The sequence below is a fragment of the Elephas maximus genome, chromosome 19 (genome assembly GCF_024166365.1).
Source record: "Elephas maximus indicus isolate mEleMax1 chromosome 19, mEleMax1 primary haplotype, whole genome shotgun sequence".
NCBI lineage: Eukaryota > Metazoa > Chordata > Mammalia > Proboscidea > Elephantidae > Elephas > Elephas maximus.
In genome coordinates this window covers 68,056,761-68,077,163 of record NC_064837.1, presented here as the reverse complement: position 1 = coordinate 68,077,163, position 20,403 = coordinate 68,056,761, and the positions used below count along the sequence as shown (strand labels likewise).

General features: G+C 49.9%; 1 protein-coding gene across 14 annotated transcripts in view; it reads right to left on the bottom strand.

The window, feature by feature from the left end:
• Positions 1-272: 272 nt before the first annotated feature.
• Positions 273-20,403, bottom strand: part of TNRC6C (trinucleotide repeat containing adaptor 6C) — a 127,019-nt gene continuing 106,888 nt past the window's right edge. For 4 of the 14 annotated variants that reach the window (XM_049858667.1, XM_049858666.1, XM_049858669.1 and 1 more), the window contains 10 exons: positions 18,223-18,306; positions 17,874-18,105; positions 15,533-15,700; positions 14,091-14,282; positions 13,489-13,632; positions 9,164-9,280; positions 6,948-7,142; positions 6,148-6,218; positions 5,200-5,339; positions 273-4,449 (listed from right to left, as the gene is read on the bottom strand). In XM_049858667.1, the coding sequence (XP_049714624.1) occupies positions 4,089-4,449; positions 5,200-5,339; positions 6,148-6,218; positions 6,948-7,142; positions 9,164-9,280; positions 13,489-13,632; positions 14,091-14,282; positions 15,533-15,700; positions 17,874-18,105; positions 18,223-18,306 (1,704 nt within the window). In that variant the 3' untranslated portion in view covers positions 273-4,088. Of the gene's footprint in view, positions 4,450-5,199; positions 5,340-6,147; positions 6,219-6,947; positions 7,143-9,163; positions 12,087-12,129; positions 13,633-14,090; positions 14,283-15,532; positions 15,701-17,873; positions 18,106-18,222; positions 18,307-20,403 lie in introns of those variants that run through there. The other 10 variants (XM_049858668.1, XR_007513918.1, XR_007513923.1 and 7 more) reach the window with 10 other exon arrangements.

Genomic DNA, 20,403 nt, shown 5'->3' with positions numbered 1-20,403 from the left:
CTGACCCCCAACGCCCTGTTCCTGCAGCCTCCTCCCGAAATGCCCATCTCCATCTTCCATTCTTTCCATTCAATGGGTGCTCAGCTCCTTCTCCTCTGACTTTGACCTATGTCCCAGCTTGTCCCTGACACCTCTTCTTCTAGCCTCTCCTCTGTCCACACAGCGCTTTGCCCTATACATCCCGCCCCCGGACCACCCTGCCCTTTTCCTTTAGTTCTTCGTGGCGTTGCCAGGTTAAACAAAAAAAGTGCAGCGCTGAACCTATCATTTTCTTACCCAAAAGCTTTGTCCCCATTGCTTCCGAAGTGCAGGCTCTATGGCAAGGGACAGGGTTCCACATGCCAAGTCCCCGCCCCTCCCACACATTTGCCCACTCACGCGAGGCGTTCCCTGTGGTCTCTGCGCACACTGGGCTCCCCTCCTGTCCCGTCCCATGGCCTTGAAGCCCAGGGCAGTGAAGCTCACTGCGCCCACGGACTTGCCCTCCCCGGAAACAGGCACCGACTCTGGACACACTCCCTGGAAGTGTGATGTGGAGCTGAGTGTTGCTGCCTCTGGGTTCACACTGGTTAGAATTTCAAGAGCGTTTTGATGGTCTAATTTCTGGGTTTCATTCTTCCTGCCGGTCTTTAGTTTCTCTTGATAGGGCCCACTCAACGCTTCCCTTCCAGACTTTAAGAAGAGGCGGGTCCAAGCTCCTCAATGTCCTGTGGAAGCGGCCCATAGAACCAAGGTCTCTCTTTTGACTCTGCCTGAGGGGGTTTAGACAGAAAAAGGCACCTGTTCTGCCAGGCCCCCAAGCAGTGGGCCGCCGAGGGCAGCTTGGTCACTCCAGCAGGCCACTTTCCCACAGTGATGCTCAAGCCGGTGTTTACCTCACTAGGCCGTGGCGGGTGTCCTGGGGGTGGGCCTGCAGAAACACACCTGACCGTTCTGACTTCCAGCTGTCATGAGGTTCTGTGCTGAGAACGCTGCCGCTCCGTCCAGCATCCCCTTTCCTGGTCGTGCACAAATGCTTTGTAAAGTGAGCTACGGCTGTTTTACAAAACTAAATGAACACAACGTCTAGGAAACAAAACATCGTCATTACTTCTCTCTGGATATTTCTGACGTGCCCACTGGTCGCGGTGAGTGCCCCGTGGTCCCCAGCTGTGATCCTGGCCAGGTCCCACTGCAGTCCCAGACGAGACCATCCTAATGCGAGCTCACAGCCTCTGTCGCACCTCTCAGGGATTATTATTAAGACGTACGTGTTAACGGCAAAACCACAAAACGCGATAAAATTACAAGTCAGACAACGGAAATCCTGAGTTTAAAGACGATTACACATGCGATCTCTTAAAAAAAAATCATAAAAAGAGGTAATTCGTTATAAGGGACAGGACAACTCTTGCTCCCAATTTAGCATACAAAGTGAAAACTGGTAACTATACTTGGGAAAAACAAAAACAAAACATTTATTTGAACAGCCAAGAAAAAAACCGCGATTTATTAGGATTCAACAAAGCGTTGTACTTTCGGCGCGTGTTCTTCAACAATCACATTCTAGGAGGAAAAACATGAAAAGCCACAAACTTGTTTTTTAATCTCAGAGTTACAGACATCTTTAATTCAAAATAAAAGGCCAAAAAACAAAAACAAAACAAAACAAAAAAACCCAAAACACAAAAACAGTCTTTATCTGTCCATCTTCAATTTTAAAACATCAGGAGTTTTTCTACAACTCAATGCTAAATGGCAGCATGGGAAGCTGTGCCTGGGTGTGTGCACGCGGACACACACACGCGCGCGGACACATGCACGCAAACACGCACGCACACACACGCACACACCCGTGCACATGTATTCGATGTACGTACGCAGGTGTGTAAACATCAGATACACAGGACGCACGTCACGGCAATGAGATGCAGTTGCTCCGCGGAAGGCTACCGAGCTGAGCGTGCCACTGAAACTCGGGAGGGAACACCTTGAACCCAGTTTGTGCATAGTTCATGATCCTCTATGAAACCAGCTTCCATCCATCTGCAGCCTCGCAGGAACTTTTTTTTAATTATTTTTTGTTTTGATAAAACCATTAAAAAGCTAATTGAAAAAAAACATAATGCACAAGTTTCCTGATCAAGCAGGCAGGGAGCACAACGTTCATATATATCTATATATTTTAAAACATACTCCAGGGTATGTTATTCCATTGTCTTTTTTCCTTTCAAAACAATCAAAACATTGATCATTTTTAAAACATAAAGCAATTTTTAATATATAAAGCACTCTTCAAACATCTATTTCTTTTGAGTCCATTATTTGGTAGATATGTAACTGCTACACATTAGAGATTAGGTATTTTTCTTCTTCGCCTTTTTTTTTTTTTCCTTTTTTTGCTTGTTTTTTTTTTTTCAGTAATGTCTTCAGTGCTAGGAGTTGGGTTTAAAAATACATGAAATGGTATGGGGCTGCCCCTCAGGAACCCGGGCTTTCCTGAGAGCGCGTCCAGCGTGCGTGAGACAGTGGCCACGACGCCTCGTCACCTGATGAAGGAGGAAACAGGAGTGGAGTCCATAGCGACGGCAGGGAGGGGCCACAACAAGAGTGTCACCCCAGAGCTCTGAAGTAGCGCATCTCATTTGAAAATAGGTTTCTTTATGACGCGAGTCTATTTTTTCTTTTTTTAATTCCTTTTTAATTTTTTTTTTTTTATTTTAAAGTTTGAAAGAGAAAAAAAGGTCTGTAAACAGGTGGGAGCCCAAACCTTGGGCTCCTCCAAAAGCAGTCACAACCCACATCCAAGTGCTTGTCCTGTCCCCTCAGCGGGAACCACCCACTTTACAAGTATCTATGGCCACAGTTCAACAACAGTTTTTTTTTTTCCTCTTTAACTTTATATTCCAAATGGAAAAATGGTGCAATACTCTGGTAATAATTTTCTTGCGTTAGTCCACAATAAAAAGCTGCTAAAGGTAGGTATACATATTATTTCTCCAGAGATATACACTGTAATTTTTAACGCAGTAACACAGTCCTTGAGTAAACATTTACACGTGAACTGTCGCTGGCCCTGTCCTGTGCCTTCTTCTGAACCTACGGGATTAGCTACAGGAAGGGCCGGGACACTCAGTGCAAAGTTAGAAGCTAAGAACAACAATTGAATGGTTGACCAAGGCGCAAAAAAAAAAAAAAAAAAGCATATACTGAATACAGGGAAAACCCACAGTTAATCCCTCACGCACTTTCAAACACACACACACACACGCAAACACGCACACACGCATGTAGGCTATGAACTCAGAAATGTTTCCTAGAGCCTGTTTCTGTGTACTGATGTCGACCTGGAAGTGTGGAATTAGACTTAGAAAGTGTTCACATTTCCGTATTGGCCTGCTGGATTCAAGTATTTGCATGTTTGATATGTCTCTTTTTTTTTTTTTTTTTTTTAATTTTAAAAAATATTTTTTTGGGATTAAAAAAATGACATGAAAAAGTAATGAAACAAGGGTAATGTGCATAGGCGGATCCATGGGGATAGAGAACAGATCGCAGACCGCTCCTCCCGTCCATCTATCTGTCCGTCCGTCCGTCTGTCCGTCGGTCCACTGTGGCCGGGCTGCGGCCGCCTGCCGTCCGTCCGTACCAGTGATCAACACCGATTCCACCCCTGATTACTGGACCGCCTCTGGTAATGTGCATAATCATCACAGGCTCATTTTAAATAGGCTTTCCCGTCTCCCCCCACTTGATAAAATAACCCTTTCCAGCCCACAATCTGAAAAGTGCCCTTCATGATACAACTATCCTAAGCAGCTTTATACTTACAAAATCAAAACAACACACCATACAAACAACAAAGGACAACACAAAAAGCTATGAAAAGAATCCTGTCATTAGCATGTGACACTGACCAACGCAGCCGGCACTGTCTCAGAAACAGTTCGCAGGGGCTGCAGCAAAGGTCTGGCTTGGGGACTGAGTGGAGGTACTCGAAGGGCTTCCGGGCGGCTTGGGTCATGCGGGTCCTTGGCAACGCTGGGACTGGAAAGGGCCCTGTGTCCTCTTCTGAGCGCTGATGATTGTGGCTCTGGCTGGTGGGCCGCTTACATGGACTCCCCGCTGAGGAGGTCTCCAGGAAGCAGGGTGTTGAGCGGGGTGGGGCTGCCGATCACCCTGCCATCGTCAGCGCTTGGAGGGCCCCACAGGCTGCTTGAGTACTGGGGCACCCCACCCCACAGCAGGTCGCTGCTCCCTTTGCTGCCCAGGCACGGGGCGCTCCAGTGGCCAGTGTCGCTGCGCACCAGGCCGTGAGCACTGCCTGAGGCACCCAGCCTCGTCTGGCTGGTCCCCGAGCTGGACTGCCAGCTGGAGGTGGGGGGCAGTGCTTGGCCCTGCGCTAAGAAGCGGTTCACCTCTTCCTCACCAGCGAACTCGGCCAGGATGGTGGTGTTCCCCAGCACGCACCTACAGCAGAGAAAAGGCCGATGAGCGGAGAGCCCGCATTCTGCGGAGGCAGTGCCCCGGCTACCTCTGCTCCTCCTGAGCCCGGTTGCATCTCCCCTCACTTCATCTGCCTCGGTGCTGTCTATACCAGTGCACGGAGCATACTCTCCAAGGGCATGTGTGAGCACATACTTATACCTGGGGAACAAGTCCTGGGCTCTGGCTACCGTGGAATATAAACCAGGTGCCACTGAGTCATCGACACCACCTCACAGCAACCCCAAGGGTGTCTGAGTAGAACTGTGCTCCACAGGGTTTCCAATGGCTGGATTTTTGGAGGCAGATTGCCAGGCCTTTCTTCCAAGGCACCTGTGGGTGGACTTGAAACCTTTGGATGAGCAATAGAGCGCTCTGTGCCACCCAGGGACTCTGTCTCAAAAACTAGAAGTGACTAATTTCCTCCTCTCAGAGCTAAAGCCCACATCTCCAGTGGTGTGGAGCTGCCTCCTCACACACTGTATCTAATGTTCTTAAATTAGGGGACAGGCAGGCGCTGGCTGCAGGGTGGCTGCTCTGCTCAGCGGCGGGAACGCGTCACCTCCAGGGTGTTGCTGAGGGGAGGGTGCTTCCTCTCTAGCAGTGGGGTCTACGTTTACTTCTTGGGAAACATTTCCCTAGTTGAGGGCACAGCCCACACAACCTAACAGAGCCAGCACCTGAGACCCCGGCCTGACCAGCCTGTGCCACAGCCCCGGGCCCGGAGGGACGTACATGTGCAGGGACTTCTGGGCCTTGGCAGCTTCCTCCTTGGAGCTGTAGCGGACCACGGCGTTCCCCTGCGTCAGGTTCAGGTGGAATGTGACAAGAGGACCGTGCTGCAGGCACAGCGTCCGCAGCGTGGAGCCGTCGATCTGAGCGGGGAAGACAGGGGGTGTCACTTGCTGTCCGCCATTGCGCTCACCACATTCCTCACTACGTCTGGAGAAACGACACCTTCCCTGAGAAGGCCTTCACCTCTGTGCCAGGTGGCTCGTTTTATTCTGGGACGATATCTACAGCGTAGAATTTGCATTCCGGCCATTTGTAAGTACACTTCATTGGTGTTAAATACGTTCCCATGCTGTGCAACCTCCCCACGACCTACCCCAGAGCTTCCAGACAGGAGCCCTGCACTTTCCGTAGTTCACTCCCTAGCCCCTGGTAACCTCTAGCCCACGTTGTCTCTATGAATTTGCTGCCATGTGATTTAAATCTTCGGTATTTCACTCTATCTGATGAGCTGGCTAACCAGTGGTAGGAAAACAGCCCCACCCCGGGGTGTGAAGCCCTCTCATCTGACGACACCACGCGGGCGGAGCCTTTGGCTTACAAAGCCGCAGGGGCTAGATGGCTTCGTGGCTCCTGACTGCTGACTTAGGGGATGGGCAGGTGGGCGGGGTCGCAGGGAGGTGGGTGGGGTCCCTGGGACCGCAGCATCTGTGTAACCGGCACAGTCACACATTCCCCAGGAGTGTGGGCCACAGCAGACTCCAGCCACAGCAACTTGCCGCTGCCTTGGCACGGATTCCCAACTGCTCACCTCTGCACACTTGCCTAGGAAGCTCTGGAGCCTGAGGGCTGGGTTGCCATTGCCCAGACGGCCTGGTCTGCACTGACGAGTGGTCTATGTGCATGTGTGTGTGTGAGGGGCGCTTCGTGGCAGCGTACTGGTGCACTCACCTGGGGTGTGAGGTTTCGAAGAACGAGCCAGCTGCTGGTCCTTCCTGAGGTGTCAGTACTCCAAGCAGAACCTGTGCAGCAAGCCCAGGAGAGAGCTCAGCGCAGAGGCCGAGGGTCAGTCAGACAGCATGTCCTTGCCCAGGTTCCTCACCTGACCTCAGTTATGGTGACCCAGACTAGCCCTGACTGGCCTAAGACAGCACTGCTCAGCCTCTGAACTCAGATCTCACTGCCCCGTGGACCCCTCCCGCCCCAGCTCTCCTGCCCCAGGTCTCTGAAACCCCAGAGACCTGTGTGGAGATGGGGAGAGGACATGCCCAAGAATCCTGGCCTCCACTTCTTCCTGCCTCGGGCCCCTAGTTAGAATCAGTGCTTGAAAACTCCACTTGTTAGAAAATAAACAAAAACACCACATATACTGCTACAAAAACGTTAAGACAATTATTTTCAAACTACATGCAGCAACTTAAATCTCCACTTTCTTAAGCTTGGCTGGGGCAGCCCATGGGGCCACAGGAGTACAATGGCATGACAGAGCTGTGGCTTTTAAACTGGGCTTGTTTGGGGCAGTGGGGCCTGGAGAGGGTTGGTGGGGTGGGAAGCCTGGAGGCTGACCAGTGAGGGCAGCGTGGCCTCTCAAGGGGAGCTGGGCCTCCTGGCCTAGCCAAGGCCCTGACCATCTAGGGTGGCTTCAGCCTCCTGCTGACCCCTCCCAGGGCAGCCGCAGGGACGCAGTGATAAGGTCATTCCCTAACACGGACAAGCCCCTGCCCCCGAGGCCCCACCACAGTGGCACATACCTGAGGAGTAGGAGCTGGTCCAGCCGAGGGGGCTGGCTCCCCAGGTGGAGGAAGGCTTGGGATTGGCTAAGCCTGGAGGCGGCCGTGTGGGCGCAGTAGTGTTTCTGGGCACCTTCCACAGTTCATGAGACAGGGAGGCTTGGGTGTGGGAGGCTGGGCCAGAGGACCACGTGGACTTAATGTCTGACAGCTTACCTGGAAAGGCAGAGAAAGGGCACACACTTCTTAGGACACAGGAGAGCGGGCCTTGCCAAGCCACAGGCCCACTGTGGGCGAAGCGGCGCCCTCTGACACGAGCAGGTGGCACGGTGAGACCAGAGACACAGGAGAGCAGGCCTTGCTGAGCCACAGGCCCACCGTGGGCGAAGCGGCACCTTCTGACACGAGCAGGCGGCGCGGTGAGACCACAGACACCAAGCAAAGTTCCCGGAGGTTAGAACACAGGGCGAGCACTCAGAGGCATGTCTGCAGGGCCTGGTGCAGGCTGCATTTCCAGCACTTAATCAATCTGCTAAATGCTGCTGTTGCTGGGTGCCCTCGAGTCCATCCCGACTCGTGGCGACCCCACGTGCTACCCTATGTGTTACCGAGCAGAACTGCTCCACAGGCCTTCCTGGGCTGTAATCTTCACGAGAGCAGATAACCTGGTTTTACCTTGTGGAGAAGCTGGGTGGGTTCCAACTGTCAACCTTTTGATTGGCAGCCGAGTGCTTTAACAGCTGTGCTACCAGGACTCTTTTGCTAAATGTGCCAGACACAAATCTGCCACCAAGAAAAGAGAATTTCACAGTTCAGCATTACAGCTGACTTTTCCACATGTTCTGTAAGACTTTACACAACCTATCATTCAACGCAATCCCCCAAGGGGAAAGGTGGTGCAGTCCTGCCTTCTGCTGCTCCTGCAAGGGCTGCCCCTTTGCACAGCGACGCTCCGGTCCATCACTGCGCTCTCCCCAAGCTGCAGATGCCTCGAGTATCTGGATGCTGTGGCTGCTTCCCCGAGGCTGTGAGGCTCAGTGTCCCTGCCCAGTTCAGGCTGTGTGGGGGAAAGCACACCCTGTCACCAGCAGCAGCAGTGCACAGCCGGGGCTGGGGCAGGATGCACAGACATCACAGAGCCCCCCACCGCCTGCCTCGGCGGCCCAGGGCAGGCCAGGGCAGAGATTCCAGTCGGACATGGGTCCCTGTGCCCTGCAGTGACCAGGTCAGCACGGATGGGACCCCACACGCACCCCTGGGGCAGTCTCCGGCCCTGGCCCACAGAGGGGGAATGGCTACTGGAACTGACAGTGATTTCACAATGAACAAGTACTGATTAGGAAAACATAAAATGCCTTAAAAAGCCACCGTAGATACTGGGAGGATGATTTTATTGCCCCTTCTCCTTAGCTGGATGATCACGGAGCTGTTAAAGGTCTGAAATACCTTGCCTTTTTAAACGCTAGAAGGAGCACGACTAAAAATGATGTAAAAAAAAAAAATTTTTTTTTTTTTTTTTTAAAATAAGATGCTAAATTACACCAAAACTACTTCCCCTCCAGATACTGGTCTCAAAAGAATTCCTCCAGCATCCTCTCACTGGTGTAAATGAAGCTGGGTGGAGTACAGAGAAACATCTGAGGAAGTTTATAAACAACTCTCCTTGGTTAAGTTCCGTATTTCCCTGCAAACCTGCTAGACGTTTTACGTGTGCGTTCACGTCTCTTTATACGCTTGGCTGAAAATGTTCAGCTTCGAGTTCCTCTGAGCTTTCATAACATCTGTCAGTCCCCCTCTGAGCCTAAGAGGAACTTCCTGCGTGGAAGACCTGCACACTGCGCAGGGGTGGGGGATCATCAGGTGACACACGTCAGGGTCCTGGGCAGCAGCCACGGTTTCCTCCATCCCTGGTGGAAAACTCAGGTACAGCCTGTGTGCCCCTTGCTGTGTAGCCCTGGGGGAGGGAGGAGAGGTGAGGACCCAGGCAGTTAGCCAGCAGCCGGGCATTTTACAGACGTGTCACTTGCACAGCGACCCTCCAGAGGCGGCACTGTCACTCCACCTCTCGATGTGATGGTCCATGGCCATCAGGGCAAAGTCCCTGCCCGTTCTTCTCTACGTGTGACTTCCTGCTGGGCGAGTGGGCACACAGACCCATAGGGAAAGCTAGGACCTGTCGACGTCGTGCTTGGGGAAGAAAGAAAAGGCTACCTGCAAGTCGGGAGGCCCATGCATACCTGCAATGCTAGGTGCGGATGCAATGCTGCTCAAAGAGCTACTGTAGCCGGAGGCACTGAGCGGCCAGGCACTGGAGGAAGGCAGCGTGGCATTCTGAGATGACGGTGGGGAGGACCCTGCAGAACCAAACAGGCACTAAGACAGGTGGCAGCGGCTGACTGGTCAGCAACTCTAACTTCGGGCTGCCAGGATCTTAGAACCCACAAGCACGTTCCCTCCTGAGCTGCCATTTTGGGTAGATGGCTGGGAATGACAGCGTGACATGGGTCAGCGCCCCCTCAGGGCCCATCCTTTCTGAGGGCCAGGAGGCAGAGGCCAGGGTGCCGTGCTAGCTTCTCTGAGGTGGGTCTCCAGTCATGAGACACAAGGATTATCACTGGCATTGTCAAAACCTAACCTCAGAGCTGTAGAGAATCACACTGATCTCTCCTTCCGAGTAAGATAAAAATAAAAACACAGGGCAGGGCACTCCTCATACTTTCACACCTCCAACGATATCCACAAAATTAAAAAAAGAGCAAAATGAAACTCCAAGTCTTTTGTTATCAATTTTGCCATAAAAATACCAGTACTTTTTATGATGTGAAATGTTCCCGTGTCTCAGGCATCCCAGTACCTCCCGTTCACATTTCTCTTGCAATACAGGGGTGTCCAAGACAAGCCTGTCGTAGCAACAGGAGTTCCCTGTGCCGGGAACGGGGTGGGCTGGATGTTCCCCGACCTGGGGAAGCTCTGCCTGTGCTGGTATTTGCTGGGTTTTTATGTCATGCCTTCACAACTCTCTGAGGACAGCAGCAGCTGGAGAAGAGAATGAGGGTGGAGTGGAGTGGGGTGAAAGGAGGATGGAAACAGCTCCTCTGACTTGAAAAATGACTCTGCCAGTGAGTGCACTGACTAGGGCAGGGCGGAGGGACGGTGTCTGGCTGTATCATTCACTACCACAGAAGAATCTGAGGGCTTCCCAAAGGACACAGCACCCTGCTGCAGGGCACCTCCTCAACGGTGCAGTGCTCAACATGCACAGCTGTGTGCGGCTGCACTGCCATAAGCAGCCGCTTTAGAATGGGGGCACCAGAGCTGATAAAAATTAAAATCTACCTGTTATCTGCAGACCTTTGATTTTATAAAAAGAAACATGTTGGCTCTGATGACAGCCTAAGTTTACTTTCCCAGCAGACTCAAAGTGATGCTATAGGACAGAGTACAGCTGTCCCATAAGGTTTCCAAGGCTTCTTTATGGAAGCAGACTGCCACATCTTTTTCCTGTGGAATGGGTGCTGGGTTCCAATTACTGACCTTTCAGTTAGTGGCTGAACACTTAATCACCACACCACCAAGGCCTCTCTACTATAGCCCCAAACCAAACCCATTGCCGTTGAGTGGATTCCGACTCATAGCAACCCTATACGACAGAGTAGAACTGCCCCATAGGGTTTCCAAGCAGCAGCTGGTGGATTTGAACTGCCGACCATTTGGTTAGCAGCCAAATGCTTAACCACGGTGCCACCAGAGCTCCTTTCATTTACTGGCGAAACATAATCTGAGATCCCAAAACTATATATAGACTATTTAACTTGATTTGTTTTCTTTTATAATTAATAATCGGGTACTCAGGTTTTAAGTGTTCTGGCTTCGCAATTTTTAGTTTTAATAGTGGCATTTATCCCATAAAGTTAATTAAATTCTCTGGTAGATGAAGCATTAGTGTAAATATGTCGTAAGACAGCATAAGTGTACTCACCGTCTGGCTAAGTTTCACTTCATAAGGTTTAAAATTGTGAATCACATCCAAACGATTACTGGCTAATGTAAATTTTTAATATCAAGTCAGCACTTAATGTCAATGGCAATAAGAAACAAAAATGCAAACAGAAAAAACCCACACCCAGTATTCACAGTAAGATAAAACCCCAAATCCCACTATGAAAATATGTGAAATGAATGAGCCAATATCAACAGGTGTGTGTGATCGCGCCTCTCACTTTTTTTCTTCTCGGGCACGTTTTCTTATGTTTTCCCTCTCCCTACCTAGACGGAGCTGGCCACTCGACACTATGAAGCCTTCAGTGGCGAGACACCCACGCCCCTCCCTCCAGTGCAGCCGAGGCACTGGCCCTGCTGGGAGCAGTGAAGATGGTCTGACTGTCTACTTCTCCTGCACAGTGGTGGTGGGCTTTTAACCACTTCTAGGTAAAGATGCGCTCATTATGCTCATTTTGCTCTCAAACAACATACCCTAACACGTGCCCTAAACAAAGCCAAGAGGGGCACCTGGGCTGGCCCTGGGTGAAGGCCGGGTCTGGAGGCCTGGCCCGAATCTCTGATATTCACATAACCCTAAATACGAGCCCCCCAGGAATCTTACGGCATGCATGCAGAGCTTGGGGCTGCCCGGGGAGATGGCCGTCTTATTTCTGTAATTTCAGAGGTGGAGATGCCATTTTCTTGTCTTATCTCAAAGGCTGGCGCATTTCTAACAGGGAAACCCCTTCTCCTTTAAGTCCATCCCCCCTACGCGGGGAAACGACTGCTGAGCTCTGTCTGCATAATACCTGTACTTCTCCTCCAGGCTACCTCCACCACATCAAGGCATGTGAGGGTAAATGGCAGAGGCTGTGTGCCATGCCCCAGCTGCCACATAGTGGCTGAGGGGACAGTACAAGTGCTCGACAATGTCTGAATGTGGGTATCAGTCAAGAAGCTCTGCTCCACACCATGTAACCTTGGTCCTTCCTTCTTGATCAGTGCCATCTGCATCACGGTGCCCACAACGCTTAGAACACAGCCTACCCTGTCCGGGCTGACTCAGCACCACGGACACCACACTGCCCACAACCCTCAGAACACAGCCTACCCTGTACCCGCTGACTCTGCACCACCTCACACACTGCCCAAACCCTCAGAACACAGCCTACCCTGTCCCTGCTGACTCGGCACCACCTCACACACTGCCCAAACCCTCAGAACACAGCCTACCCTGTCCCTGCTGACTCGGCACCACCTCACACACGGCCCACAACCCTCAGAACATAGCCTACCCTGTACCCGCTGACTCGGCACCACCTCACACACTGCCCAAACCCTCAGAACACAGCCTACCCTGTACCCGCTGACTCTGCACCACCTCACACACTGCCCAAACCCTCAGAACACAGCCTACCCTGTCCCTGCTGACTCGGCACCACCTCACACACGGCCCACAACCCTCAGAACATAGCCTACCCTGTACCCGCTGACTCGGCACCACCCCACACACGGCCCACAACCCTCAGAACACAGCCTACCCTGTCCCTGCTGACTCGGCACCACCTCACACACGGCCCACAACCCTCAGAACACAGCACCTACTCCTCCCCACTCTGGCACAACCTGCTGCCACACTCAGTGGGTCTCCTATGTCGGCCTAGGCCACATTCTGTCCCTGTGTCCCACAAAGGCAGGCTCCGTTTCCTGTAGATCCGTGCTGCCATTCCCCTGCACAACCCTGGCCGCAGGGAGGCTGCCCTGCTCTGTGCTCAGTAATGGCTGCAACAAGGGACAAGGAATCACAGCACTGAGAAGGCAGGATGGTGTAGATTTCGTCAACCGGCTGGCCGCACCTCAGATCCCTTTAGAATCCCATCACTTCCAAGGTCACAGAGACAAGGCCAGCTCTCCTGTGGGCTCCATTTTAAGTAGGGAACCTGTAGTCATGTTCTTGGCACCTAATGGCCCACGTGGCCCTAAGAATCTATGGTCCGTAGCTGTTCTCTCCACACGTTAGAATATCAATGACCTGTGTGCCTGAGGGAGGCTGGGGTCCTGTCCTTCTCACTGTTGGATCTGAAAGCTGGGTTCCTGTTCTGCAGCCTCACAGCTGCCTCTCTGTGTACAGCGGTCTGACCACTGGCTGACACAGTGCGTGCCACAAATCAGCACTGCCAGTTTGTATTGGGAAGTAAGACCTGGACAAACTTCAGTCTTATCACTCGACTTTCTGTGGACCAAAGACTAGTCCGGAGTGGATGTGTTGAGTCGGCTCATTTTTAGTTTAGAGTAAAGCAAATTTAAAGTGGAAACGTTTCCACTAATTTTTAACACAAGGCTTAAAAGAATGCTCAAAAAATGTTGTTAATAAATCCAGCAAAATACTTACCCAAAGTCAACTTCCGTTTTCACCATGAACACTACCTTCTGCTGCTGCTCAAGGTGGCCACAGAAGGTGCCCTGTCAACTACGTTTACACCATACCTGCCTTACAACCAGGACGACCGTCAGAGACGGCACACCTGTGAGTTTAGGGTGCTTCCCAGCACGCATGCAGATGAGCGCCCGCTCTCCTCACCTCCACTTTTGAGGAGGTAGCGGTTAACGTCCTGGATGGTGGTGTTAATTGTAGGCCCCGTGGGGACACTGCCGGGAGTGACATCAGGGTCGTTTTCGGGATCGATGTTCTGTAGTCCTTTCCACGGTACTCCAGGATGGAATTCTGTCCGTGAAAACCATGACACGAGGCCACGTTATCAGACTACTGTCACTTTTCTTCATGATACTAAAAACCTTTTTTTTTAAATCAGTCTGTGGAAACCTTAATAATGTGCTAATTAAATTAAGAGGCGGCTTTAGGCTCGCTTCCATTAAACTCTTCAAGCCTGTGGAACAAACTAGAACCAGGCATAGTAGCTGCCCCAGGAAGGCAGTTTCCACAGAGGGCATGATAGAGTCCAGGAGCAATTCTACTAGGGTGGCTTGTTGGGCCACTTTTCTGTCCTCTTTGTTCCCTGTCCTTCGCCAAATTAAGGGGGCTACAGAAAAAAGTGTAGCAGCCACAACCGTGGTTTCCAGGGAAGAAGCCGACGCTATGGGGTGCGTGCTCTCAGAGTTCTATCACCCCTGGGGCTGGAAGCACACTGCTGTCTGCTGCACAGAGGTGTTGCCTGGTCTTACCTGGGGGCCAGCTGATGCTGGAGCCGTTTGAGATTTTATCACTGTCAGATTTGGCACGTGACCAGCTGTGGGTAACAGCTACAGGAGGACTGGCTGGTGACTCACTGTTCTGGATTAAATCGTACCGGCTGTAGGAGTCGTCAATGGAGGATTTGGCTGGAGGCCCGATGCTCAGAGCTCCAGGGATAGCACCTACCGGCACAACGGAAACAGAGCGCTGAGTGAACACCCCCTCCTGACACCAGAGCAGATATCGGTTTTGGCCTTTCCAAAGTTGCACGAATTATAAGTTTTCGTTTGTTGAGCATTCTCAGAGAGTAAGTGCACGTTAGCCCAAAGGTAGTCCTTTAAAGGCTGAAGCCCTTAAGAATGCCTCTGGAGTTCCTGCGTGGTGCAAATGGCTCACACGCTTGGCTGCTAACCAAAAGGCTGGAGGGTGGAGCTCACCCAGAGACACCTCAGGAGAAAGGCCTGATCTAATTCTGAGAAGTCAGCCACTGAAAACCCTGTAGAGTGCAGTTCTACTCTGACACATGGTGGGGGTATGGGGGTAGGTGGGCAGAGAGAGCCAGGAGTCAGATCAATTTGAAGGCAACTGGTAAGAATAGTTTATCAGGCTGGAAGTCTTCATAAAATGCATATCCATGTCACAGAAGGCTGCCCATAATAAATTTTTGGGGGCAACGTAAGAATCTTGTGTTAGCTATCAGGTTTTCTGTTGTCTCTGTGTCTTGCCCTCCCTCTGGCTGCTGCCCTCACCTGCTACAGCTGCAGAATGACAAGCTAACTGGGCTCCTGGGATCAGCGGACTGAGACATGTACTTCCTAAGCTGACCAGCTGAGGGCAACTGTGCTCTCTCCTGCCAAGTGCAGGGCCCAGCTGGGCTGGGATGATTTTCTCGTAGAATTAACAATTAACCATTAGGAAGAATTTTCTCCATCTTTTTAGAATGCTTTATATCAAGAGAGAATTACATAACCCATTACTTCGCTGTTTTGCATCCAGGGAGTTCAGAGCTAAATTTAATGCTTAACAGTGATATTAACTCATTTTTTGCTTCTTCCTCCCTTCTAAACATTTGATTTCCTATTTTTATCATTTTATTGTAAAAATTTCTGTTGAGCGGGCTCAAATTCTCCCTTCAAGACAACAGATGAAAATAAAAAGTATATAGGCTACGACCTATATACTTTGCTGCTCTGGGCACTTCAGTTACTTCTGGGTTTGTAGCTAAGATCTGATGGTGGAGGTTTCAAGCAGTTTGATCATTCAAAAGCTGGGATCTTATTTACTCCACAATGGAAACGGAATATTTTTTTTAATTCAAATTTCAGCACTAAATTCTTAGAAAAGAAATCTACAAATGAGTATGTTATACAATTGGATGACCAATTAATAAGACGGCAATAGCCCAAAGCAGAGGCTTGTGGAGCCAACACACCATGCTTGCTAGGGTTCTGATCCAGAGGAGAAGCGGCACTGGGTAGGTTATCCACGGCGTTGGGGTGAGTCCACTGAGGCAGGCGTGACTGCGACTGCGATGGGTCCTTCACCGACAGGCCACCCGTGACATCCATGCTGTTGACATTCATGTTTGGGTTCAGTCCGGCTGGAACAAGATATGCTAATTAAGGTGTGCCTGTTTTACTCTAAATTACGGCACCCTAAAGATCTCCCCGGAGCCTGGTGGCACAATGGTTAAGAGCTCAGCTGCTAACCAAAAGGTCAGCAGTTCAAATCCACCAGCTGCTCCCTGGAAACCCTGTGGGGCAGTTCTGTTGTCCTCTAATGTCACTGAGTCAGAACCGGCTTGACTGCACCTAACCACAACAAAGGTCTCCTAGAGGGCCAATCTCAACCTTAATTTATGGTCCAGGACCTTAACTGTTAACTCTTAATATATGAGTAAAATAAATGTTTTGTTTTCTTAGCAACACAGACTTCTAGGAATTTTATTGGTGAATTGAGATGAAAATGCTAATGAACATTTGATTAAGTGAAACCAACAACCCTCTTCATTTTACTCAAAAATAGAACAAGTCCAAATAACCGGGAAACCTTTTCTGATTTTATGTTCTATTACCGGAACTCCCAAGATCAAAAACACTTTCAGAATTCTGAATTGTTTTCTAAGGTATCACCTACAGAACAGGGACAGTTTAATTCTGCCTTTGGTGAATTTCTCCAACCAGGACGGCGGCCTCGTGGAAGAGCCCACTCCTTCACCACCATTTTTGCCTTCACCAAGCCTGAAGCTCCCCCTTTCAAACAGCGCACTCCCTGGTCAGACCCTGGGTGGGATTGCCTCAGGGCCGGGCGTGCAAAACTTGAATTCTTCTCGACAGGTAAGCCTGCTGGGAGAGACCAGAGCCTGGTTTTTGCTTCACCTGCCTTTAAACAGTGTCCTTGAAAAATAAGTCTTCTTGCAAAGGAGAATGAAGAACACCAAGGTCACACAACAACTAAGAGCCCAAGAGACAGAAAGGGCCACATGAACCAGAGACCTACATCATCCTGAGACCAGAAGAACTAGTTGGTGCCCGGCAACAACTGATGACTGCCCTGACAGGGAGCACAATAGAGAACCCCTGAGGGAGCAGGAGATCAGTGGGATGCAGACCCCAAATTCTCATAAAAAGACCATACTTAATGGTCTGACTGAGACTAGAGGAATCCCAGTGGTCATGGTCCCCAAATCTTCTGTTGGCACAGGACAGGAACCATCCCCGAAGACAACTCATCAGACATGAAAGAGACTGGACAGTGGGTGGGAGAGAGATGCTGATGAAGAGTGAGCTAATTATATCAAGTGGTCACTTGAGACTGTGTTGGCATCTCCTGTCTGGAGGGGGGATGGGAGGATAGAAGAGAGTTGGAAGCTGGCAAAATTGTCACGAAAGGAGAGACTGGAAGGGCTGACTCATTAGGGGGAGAGCAAGTGGGAGTATGGAGTAAGATGTATATAAACTTATATGTGACAGACTGACTTGATTTGTAAACGTTCACTTGAAGCTCAATAAAGTTAATAAAAAAAAAAAGTCTTCTTACTTTCAGATATTTTAAAATAAACTTGAATATGTAAGGAGACCTGGTGGTGCAGTGGTTTAGAGCTCAGCTGCTAACCAAAAGGCCGGCAGTTCGAATTCACCAGCTGCTCCTTGGAAACCCTATGGAACAGTTCTACTCTGTCCTACAGAAAAAAAATATATACATATAGGGTCACTACAAATTGGAATCAACTCGACAGCAACAGGTTTGGTTTTCGGTGAATTTACATTTCCTAAGTTGCTCTGAAGGAGTTTAGGAATGAAATACAGTGAAACCTGCAAAAGCTGGCACTCATGTGAGGCAGAAACCTGTCAGAGAAGGGAAGTTCAAATACTTTTCACTAATAGTGACAGAAAAGTGGTAAGACTGCACCCTGCCCAAGGTTGAAAACTTGTGAGACCCAGAAAACCATGGCAGTCCTGTCGAGTTCCGGCTCTCACAGGTTTCACTGTATCAGGCAACTTTTCAGGAGTTAAACTACTTGGGGTGTGGATGCGGCTGTGAGCCCACGGCTGGGGCAGCGAGCTGACGCTCCTGCGGTATTTCTTATAGCTACAGGCAGGTGCCAGGGTATCTGACAGGCCCAACGCTGTGAGGATGACGAGAAGGGGACATGAACTGTGAGCAGGACAGACTGCTTGGTAGGGAAAAAAGCAATGAGCAGAAGTGCGACCAAGTGTGTGCATTTCTAACAGTGTGCCTTCCGGGGGAATACGGGGACCAAGGGCGCTCACCAAGAGGGTAAGGAGCGAAGGTGCTGGGTGAAGACGGCTGTTCTTTGGTCTGCAGGTCGGGGAGGCCGGGCGCCTGGGGATGGGGGGGGAAGCTGTCCATGGCCGATTTGCCTGCAGAGGGGTGCAGGGACAGGTGCGGCGGGGGTGGTGGCTGCTTCACAAGCAGGGCCTGGGCCAGCTGGCGCTGGTGCTGCTGGATCTGCTGCTGCAGGTTAGTGATTGTGCGCGCAACCTGGCGGCCGGAGATGTGTGTGTTAGCGAGGCTGGACGCAAGGTCCCTCCACCCCCCGCCCCCCCGTCTTGGCCACCTCCTCCCAAACCATGAGGAAGTCCACTTGGTGACACTCACTTGCTGCTCCTGCTGTCTCATGGGTCCGGAAACATTACGCTGGGCCTGTAACATCTGCTGCTGGATCTGTAAACGTTGGTATGCCTGTAGACAAGGAAGAGAGCCAAAGTATCACACGGTGACCACCAACCTAAGCTCAACTCCTGTATGTTACTGACAAGTTAAAAAAGAGGAAACGGCCAAGGGGCTTGGCCTCCTGACCACGCAGTGGTTGAAGCACGTTGTGGGGGCACAAGGCATTTTTAAAAGGATACATGTCTCACACCAAGATGTGTTTAGGGCATGGATTTTTAACGGGTAACTCAACAACACCCCTGCTTAGTGTTGGCAATGAAGTTTGCCAGCAAATATTTCTTGGTTAACGAGGAGATCAAAATTCTTTTGCTTGGTTCATACAAACGAAAAATAAAAGAATGAGGGAAAGATGAAAGGAAAAAAAAAAAGTATCCTTATAACGGTATAGACTAAAGTTGTCCAGACGGCCCAGTAATTTAGCAGAACACTGGTGACAAGCTGTGGGAACAATCAGAGCATACCCGAGATTCACACTGCCGCGCAATGAGGCGGCCACATGTTCTCAGTCCCCGTCGCGGGACTAAGCTGAGAGCGAGCCTGAGACACAGACGTGGGCACTTCTGTCCCAAAGACCTGCCACCCACAACACTGGCTGAAAGTACTGTCAGTGATGCTCTCTGTAGACTGACACAAAAGGGTTTGATCATTTCATTGTTTTAAAATATGGATGAAATACTGTACTTAACTTCCATATCACATGGATTTTTGTGCATTTTTGGTAAGAGGGTCTATTAAAATAGAATCTAGATAGAGGGAGAGATCATACCATTGGACACGCCTCCTTTATGTGAACATTATGGAGAAACAAAATGTGTCACTTAAGTGAATCCTTGTAGGTCCTAAAATTGAGCATTAAAACTTTGTTCTACCCATGTTCGTGGAACAACTTTTTAAAAACAGAACATGTTTTTAAAATAGGATGTATTAGACAAAATTCGACATTTTCTTGACATCTTTCACACCACAGGGACTCAACAAAAAATTACTGTAAAAACATGAGACTTTAGAAATCAGCATGACACAAACCGCTGCGTCATGTCAGAATACAGAAGACTCTTCCATGTCATCAAGGGTGTAAAGAGCTATTTTCCTCTACAGTAATAGTTTCAAATGTGCTTTTTAAACTGTGCCTAATTTTAGTATTTTGCTTTCCTTCTCTGTGGTCAGGGGTCTCTTCTTGTGGCCCCAGTATTAAAACAATAGTGCCTGACACTCGAATGACCTGGCCACAGTGGTGCCAGGCCTCCCGCGTCATCAGCACAGGGCCATGAGGCACTGCTGCCCCCATGTATGTTGATCAAGAAACGCCCAGAGCTCTCTACTTGGTGAGTGCCTCAGCCTATGGCACCTGCCCCAGGACGTGCTCGTCTGTGGCCTGCACTCACTGGCAAACCAGACCCCTCAGCCTGTTAGACGCATGGCTAACAAAGATACAAGGAAGGACTGAGGGCCGGAGCTCCCTAGGAGGAAAGGCTTTATGTCAATGGTCTTGTCTATCAGAGGCCTACTGGGTTGCTTCTTTCATGGTTGTTGGTCATTTCCCAGGAGATGAAATTGCTGGAAAAGACTTCTAAATAAATCAGGTGTCAACATATTAAAGAATGGGATGATATAGTTGGTCCTGTAATGTATATAAATTTAGTATGCATCTGGTAACATGATGACATGGCATTTTACAGTAAAAGCTGTAAGACTTTGAAAATTAAAAATTCAAAATACATTACACATTGCAAAGCTTTCAAGAATTATTAGGCTATGCCAGCCTTTCTCAACCAGGGTTCTGCAAGAGAATTAAGTCCAAGTGCCCTAAGGCATTTACTAACTTCTCTCCTGAGCTTCTACAATGCTATTTATGTTCCATCCTTGGAAGAACAGAGAAAAGAGTCACTCGAATGATTTTCTGTGTCCTGTGGTTCAGATGAGAAAGGCTGGTTGAGGGATCAAGCTAAAAGGCACACCAGACGAGAAGATCTAGTAGGCTTTCTGAACATAAAGGGGCCAAAGGATTTACAAAGGTTAGTAAAAACACCCTTGAGTGACAAAATTCCTCAGCCTTTAATAGTTGGAGAGCTGCAGGGCCCAACATGAAGAAAGGCACTCTACTAA